At 34.0% G+C, this 8,208-nt stretch overlaps 1 protein-coding gene across 1 annotated transcript; it reads left to right on the top strand.

The window, feature by feature from the left end:
• Positions 1–252: 252 nt before the first annotated feature.
• Positions 253–1,209, top strand: LOC100925709 (olfactory receptor 14A2-like). Its single transcript, XM_003769229.1, has one exon. The coding sequence runs from the start codon at positions 253–255 to the stop codon at positions 1,207–1,209; it is 957 nt and encodes a 318-aa protein (XP_003769277.1).
• Positions 1,210–8,208: the final 6,999 nt, after the last annotated feature.

Here is an 8,208-nt window from a genome sequence, read left to right as displayed (position 1 = left end):
TTTGCAGTTCATAATCCTATGCTGAGTTCTACATATATTTGGGGAATTATAAAAACCTTAAAATCATCTCATCCAAAGCACTTATTTTGCATATCAGAAAACTGAAATTGACAGAGATAGTTACTTGGGGTTATAAAATAGGAAAGTCAGTACTAGAGTTCAGATCTCCTGAGACCCAGAATATGGTGCAATCTTATTATTCGCGATCTGGTTCTTTTCTCTCTACAGATAGTAAAGAAAACTTCTCAGAACATGGGTAATCTCACTATAATGACAGGATTCTTGCTCATGGGCTTTTCTAACATCTGGGAGCTGCAAGTCTTACATGCCATGCTCTTCTTGTTGATCTACCTGATGGCTCTGATAGGGAACCTGCTCATCTTCACCCTCATCTCTCTTGATGGGCACCTCCATACCCCCATGTACTTCTTCCTGAAGAATCTATCCTTTTTAGACCTCTGCCTTATTTCTGTCACAGTCCCCAAATCCATTGTAAACTCCTTGAGCCGCAGCTGTTACATCTCTTATTTAGGGTGTGTATTGCAACTGTTTTTAGTGATTTTATTTGCAGGATCAGAGATTTCACTCCTAACAGTAATGTCTTATGACCGCTATGTAGCTATCTGTCAGCCCCTGTACTATGAAACCATCATGATCAAAGGGTATTGTGTGAAGATGGCAGTTGCTTCCTGGTTCAGTGGAGGAGTGGTTGGGGCCATGTACTCAGCTAGTACATTTTCTTTGCCTTTCTGTGGCTCTAAGATGATCCATCAGTTTTTCTGTGATGTCCCTTCTTTACTCAGAATTTCCTGCTCTGAAAACCACATTGTAGTTTATGTGAGCATTGCTATTGGATTGGGTTTGGGGATCTTCTGCTGTATTTCTATTATAATCTCTTATGGTCATATATTCTCAATGGTGCTGAAGATTCCAGCAAAAGAAGGTCGGTCAAAAGCCTTCTCCACTTGCCTGCCTCATCTCATTGTTTTCATTGTTTTTATCATAACGGGAGCCATGGCTTATTTAAAGCCATCTTTGGACACTGACTCAGTTCTGGATCTATTGTTATCTATGTTCTATACAGTGGTGCCTCCAGTCCTCAACCCAGTGATCTACAGCCTGAGGAATAAGGACATGAAGAGTTCTTTGAGAAAGCTTATAACCTGGAAATATTCATCTGAAGAATTAATGAAAAAGTCTTTTCCATGATTGTATACTTCCTTTTTAACAAATCATATATACCTTTTATTTATTTAGTGACTAAATCATTTTCAATTATATATCCAAATCACAAACATGAGTTGTAAAATCTATACTTTAAGGGTCAGGAATATTTTAAGAGATATGATTTTCCAAAGTACATATACTCTTGTAAATGTACAAAATTATATTAATATTTTATTTTTCCATAATACTTTAGTTTTTTAAGTGAATAACCCAGTGCCTTGAGCCTTTTAAGCCCTTAATAAATTCATGTTGAAAGTTATTTGTTCAAGTTCCTTTATAAATTAGAAAATCTTAGCTCAAATGCATTTTCCTAATTAATTTTTATCTTATACAATGCAAAAAATTAATTAAAATATATTGGTCAACTTCTGCAGATATTGTTTAACTTATGTAACAAACACATGAAAAATATATAGCTTTTGCCTGTGAATTTTTTTTCCTAGAGATTATAGCTTTGTTATTACAGAGGGAGAAAATTGATAAGATCCTTTTTCAAGGTCATAAATAAATTTGTTCAACTTATTACCTCTGTTAAAATCTGCATTTAAAGTTTCTAAAAATGTATTCTTCTGGGGAGATTTACATAAAATAAAGGTATTTGTAGGGAAAATGCTATATAGATCTTATATGGGACTTCTAGGAAGCAAAATAGCAGGGTAAGCAAGAGATCACTTGAACTCTTCCATATTTACCTCCAAAAAAACTATAAAATAACACTCTTAGATGAATTATAAAACATTAAAACCAACATAAAGATGGAGCAAAACAATTTTCTAGTCCAAGGTAAATTGAAAGGTCGGCAAGAAAAAGCTATCTCACTCTAGTAAAAGAAGAATGGGCCCAGTATCACAGCAAGCCAACAGAAGGTCCTGAGACCCAGTGCAGATGAGTAAATGATACTTCTTGATCCGTTTGCAGCATCAGACAACTGGCTAGCCCCATTTCCATGTAGCCAGAGAACAGAACTACTCTCCTTCTTCCCCCACTAACATAGGCAGCAGCACAACACCAAATGAGCCATCAGGCTTCACCCCTGCAATACTAATTGGTACCAACCACTTCTATCATGCATCTCCATCTCCTCACAATACCAGGTTGGTTGGTTGTTATTCTTTCTTCACAAAAAGGGCCAAAATGACTTCACTATGTGAGAATCAAGTTACAATATATCCAGTTGTGGCTGATCAGACCAATATGAAGTTAGAATGTTCTACCACAGGTCAAACACAAATAGTCCATATAAACATTTGGGATGCTTCTTTAATTTTGCACATCTCGCATTTCTTTTGGGTTCATTTGATTCTGCTTTGCTATAGAGCACAGCACCTTCTCTGATGAAGGCACAACATGTTGGGTTATTCTGTGCCATTGTCTCACATATCATACAATTGATTCTAAAGCTCTTAAGAGATACCTTGAGAATATCCTTGTATCATTTTTTCTGACTACCTTGTGAGTGCTTGACATATGTGAGTTTTCCATAAAATAATTATTTTGTCAAACATACATATGGAATTGAAATAAACACAGTTGTGCTCTCTGCAGTATTATTAGAATATTTCAGAATCTTCCTAAGACAATTCATATGGAAGTAATTCAGTTTCCTGGCATAGCACTAGTAAATTGTCCAGATATCTCAGGCATACAACAGTGAGGTCAGCCAACAGCTCTGCAGCCTTCAGTTTAGCAATCCATCTAATACTTTTTTCCCACACTTTACTTCAGAGCCTCCCAAACACTGAGCTAGCTCTGGCAATGTGTGTACCAATTTCATTATCAATATCCCTGAAAAGTACACTGTGAAGGTAAGAAAACTTATCCACAGCATTTAAAACTTTACTATTTAATATAACTGATGGTTCTACATACGTATAGAGTGGTGCTGACTGATGGAGGACCTGTATTTTCTTGGTATTCACAGACAGGCCAAAATTAGCACAAGCAGTAGAGAATTGATCCATACTTCGTTGCATCTCAGCTTTAGTGATGACATTGAGTACACAATCATTTGCAAGCAAAAAATCATTTTTAATATATAATAGAGAATTGACTTAAATTTATAAGAATTCAAACCATTCTCCAACTGATAAATGGTCAAAAGGTATAACAGACAATTTTCAGATGCAGAAATTCCAAACCATTTCTAGTCATATGAAAAGTGCTCTAAATCACTATTGATCAGAGAAATGCCACTCTAACATACCACTACACATCTGCCAGATTGACTAAGATGACAGGAAAGAATAATAATGAATGTTGAAGGGTATGTGGGAAAACTGGGACACTAATACATTGTGGGTGGAATTGTAAACTTAACCAACCATTCAGGAGAGCAATTTGAAACTATGATCAAAGAGTTATCAAACTGTGCATACCCTTTGATTCAGCAGTATTCCTAATTCCCAAAGGAGGGAAAGGGACCCACCCATATGTGCAAAAATGTTTGTTCTACAATCCAAAAAAGGAGGATCAGATTCTTCAGATTCCCATAAGTCCTGATCTGGACAGAGTGATATATGAATTTCCCAACTGGGAGTTGTTTCACAGTTCTGTACCAAAATATCCATAACAGTCGATGTTAGATTGAGGAAATGTTGTTTTGTGACACTACAGATTTAAAACCTTGTTTTACACAATTGAAGCATTGCAACATTCCTACTAGCCAAAAGCCTGTGAAAAGGATCATAATTATAATGAAGATGAACAAGTGTATCAGACTACAGCTGTCAAATCTAGCATTTGTAGTAATACATAGGGGAAAGTTTTTAGTAAGTCTTTAGTAAGTGCAGTAAAATTTAACTTAATTATTGAACTATTTGAGTCTTCTCCATGCTCACTAATTCCAAAATCTTTAATTAAATATTGAGATCCATACAATAGAATTACAGGAATTTATTCTCCTCATCCAACTATTCTCACTCAAAGTGGCTTTGAATAACATCCCAGAAGGTTCTGGTTTTTCCTTCTCCCATTTTAAGGTGTGCCCCCTGCAGGAGCCATGTCATTCATTTGCCCTTGTAGCATTGTCAGTCTCTGCAAGTCTTCTTTTCTTTTATCTTCATTCTCTGGATCAATTTGGACAGGGTGGTTACATCTTTCCAGGATCCATGTGTCTCTTTCATCTGTGGAAATATAAAGAAAATCTCAACCCCAAATTATTATCTTATCAGATCCTTCCACATCATATACTGTGACAGGAGGGTTGAGTAACAAAGCTGGCCCCTTAACCTTTTCTGTTCCTATTTGTTTGAGGAAAAATGATGTAATGAAGAAAAAAATAAGTCAGCTGGGGTGTGGGAAATGTTATTCAATATAGGAAAATAATGATATATAGTGCTTTAGCAAGTCTATTCTTGGGGGACTACTCACCCCCCTTTTTGTTTATCAAGAATGATTTTCAGAGTTCTATTCTTACCCTCTACTTCTCCTGATTTTGATAAGCAAATTTTTTTAATGTTATATAAAGAGAGGGTATCAGAAGAGACCATCTTAGGGCCTTTCTTTTTGTATACTTTGTATAAAGTTTCTCCAACCACTTCCCATTGACTGACAGTGATTTGAGGGTCACTAGAGAACCAGGGCCCATTGTTGTAAATATCTTGTAGAAATGTTCTTATTTTTCTTAGTCCTTAGTCTCTTTTTAACATGATGAACTAGAAAAGTTTAAGATCTTTCTCTTCATTTTTCATCTTTTAACATGATTTCAAGTTTTAATCTTAGGAATAGGGGACATCCCAGTTACCAAAGTCTCTAGTTTCCTTGGAGTTCTCTACAGGGAAATAAATGATATGCTATTACCAATGAAAGTGAGGGAATAAGGTATTTCAAATCTTCAATTGTATTATAAAGCAGAAATAGTCAAAATTTGTATAGTATCATACATATGATATAGAAAAGTAAATCAGGTTATATTTCTAGAAAAGAAAGATAGATAGATATATATATTTATTTATATATAAAATCTGAGTATATTCTTCTGTTAAATAAGCATAGAATACAATCTACTATGAAGATAACTGAAGCAATTCCATTGAAATTACTGACAAAACTGGATAATAGTTTTGAAGAAAATAAGTTTAGAGCATTTAAAGTGTATATGACAAAATGTTGAAAATACTAATGGTATAAATTTGAAAAGTAATTCTAGTTATACATAGAAGGAAAAATGGAAATTTGTTTTCTCACAAGGGTATATAAGAAAAGATTTCTGAAGCTATGACATAAGGAACATTATAACAAGAAAACAAGTTATATTTTTAAAAATTCTTAAAATAATGAAGCTAGAATAATAATAATAAAAGATGATTAATTGAAAAATCTTCATCAGATGCCTCTGATAAAAATCAGCTACACATATTCTAGAGAGAATTGTTGTAAAACTTCATGATCAAGATGCATTAGATAAATTTTCAAAGGATTCCCAAAAAAGTTTAAAAAAATAAAAGCAAAGTTTCAACATTAAAAAAGATCTTCAAAATTTTTAATAACCAAAGAAATGAAAACTCAGTCATCACTGAGCTATTACTTTATACCGCTTAGATTTGGAAAAGTATTAAAAATAATAATTATATAATGTCTACTACTAATATAATATGATCTTATTATATTATGTAATGCATTAATTCATAATAATAAATTAAAAGTCCATGTTTCTTCCACTTATGGGAAAATAGAATAGGCTCACTTAACTACTGCAGGACTTTTGATTCGATCTGGATATTTATCATATAAAGAAAGTGCCTAAATGATTTTTACTCTTTGACATAGTGACTTTATTATAAAGTAACTGAACAAAAAGACTTACCTCTTTTAAATTAATCATAAAAACACTGGGCAGAATAGAAAAAAAAAATATGTCTAATGATGGAAAATGATCAGACAGATTGTGATATATGGATGTTGCTTGATATTTCTTACCATTATATTGAGCAGTGAGAAATTAAGAGTAAAGAGAAGTCAAATAAATATGATAATATTCACATGAAATCAATCAGCATGGACACGAGGAAAATTTTGCAATGACTACAAACTTAAATATGATCCAACAGAAACTAGTACATTTACATTGTTATCAAGACAAATCAAGGATCTAGATATTAGAATCTTCAAGTGTCCCTCTCCACCTTTACTAGACTAATAGGCTGGCTGTAGGTTTCAGGTCTGAGATAGTCAGGGATTTAGGGCACACGACACTGAATGGCTTTAGGGACATTTGGGAGATCTTTGGAAAATCTTCAGTTCTATTATCTTTAAAGAATCTCAACCAAATTAATGAACTTTCCCCTATGAAGGCAAAGGAAATGATGCATACTTCTGGTAAATATTTCAGCATCAGAAAAACTCTCTGGTTACTCAGAAACTTGATTTATTATTGATACTTTAAATGCAAAAGTCAAAGTGAAATCACTTTAATCAGACACATATTAAATTTGTAGTTAATCTGTATTTGGTAAAGTCATGCTGGAACCAGGAATGAGAATAAAGGTAAGCAGAATTTTTTTTTGTTACATTATCATGTCATTGCTAATGTCTGAGTCTCTCCTATTTTTGAAAACTTATTACTCTTCTATAATATTATAGGTTCACAAATGGAAAAATAATATTCTTACCCTCAAATAATTTTTGCTTAAAGAAGTAAAAAGAACAATAGATATGAAATTTTATTTTCTGATATCGAGATATAGATATATCTGGGTCTGCATGAGTAAGATTAGCAAAAAATTATGCCAAAAGGAATCTTAGTCAGAAATATAAAATGCCATTTGATTGCAACCAAAGGATGCCTATATCTGAATGTAAATATGTGCTTAAAGATGAGAATCAAAATTAAGTGTGGGAAGTTGGTAGAGAAGATAAGCTTTCTTTTGATTCCTATTAATTATTATTTCCTAAGTTTTTATATCTCTTCCCTCTACCTTTGAAGAGCTCAAGTGTCTCATAATCCTCCCCTTCTACCAACATTCAATAAAGAATTGGTTCCACTGGGGAGTGAGGCCAAGAGGGCAGAGAGGAGACAAGGATTTTTATGAGCTCTCCCCATGACCCTCAAACTAACAGCAAATCCAGCCTCTGAATTGGTTTTGGAGTGACAGAACCCACAAATATTGGGAGTGTAACAAATTAGCAATAAAAAATAATTTCAAAGATCTCCAGAAAAGTCTGTTTCAATAGAACATTAAAAGAGGTGAGCAGAGAACAAGCAGGCCAAGAGCAGATGGGTCAAGCACAGATGCCAACTGCAGGCAGCACACAGTGCCAGGGTTGTGTGGGCTCCATGGGCCAGAGAATCTATCAGGAGGAATCAACAGCAGTGTTGCATACTCTGTCCTAGTTGCAAGCCATTAGAGCAGCAGATTAGTTATAAGAAATCCAACACAAATACAAAAGGCAAAAAGCAACCCCTAAATGTCAGAATTTAAAGAAATCTGCCCACGCCCACCCAGCACCATAAGTTAGTCAGTACTGACCCAGCATAGCCACTGTCACCTGTAGAGGAAGTTTGCACAATCTCCCCCTTCGCTCTAAAAGCAGACTTCAATTTAAAAAAAAATGTTCAAAAAAGCAAAAAGAACTCTGACCATAGATAATTTTTAATGGTGAAAGAGAAGAACAGAATCGAAATCCTGATGTTACTAAAAGTAGGTCATCTCCAGATGAAGCCCAAAAGGGTAATATAAATTGGTCCACATCTCACAAGGATCTCCTGGAAGAAATAAAAAAGGATCTTAAAAGACAGCTCAAAGAAAAAATTGGGAAAGCACATGAGAACTTTGCAAGAGGATTTGGAAAAGAAAACACAGAAATTATCTGAAGAAAACTCCTTACAAAATAGATTTATTGAAATGGAAAAAGCATAAAGCTCCTTATAAAGTAGATTTGAAAAAATGGACAAAGAAAACAACCCCTTGAAAAAGAGTATTTGTGAAATGGAAATTAAAAAGAACTAAAAAGGTAAATAAAGAAAATAATTCACTAAAAATC

Source organism: Sarcophilus harrisii, chromosome 4, assembly GCF_902635505.1.
Source record: "Sarcophilus harrisii chromosome 4, mSarHar1.11, whole genome shotgun sequence".
Lineage (NCBI taxonomy): Eukaryota > Metazoa > Chordata > Mammalia > Dasyuromorphia > Dasyuridae > Sarcophilus > Sarcophilus harrisii.
The sequence above is the reverse complement of the archived record's forward strand: the minus strand, read 5'-3'. Positions and strand labels throughout refer to the sequence as shown.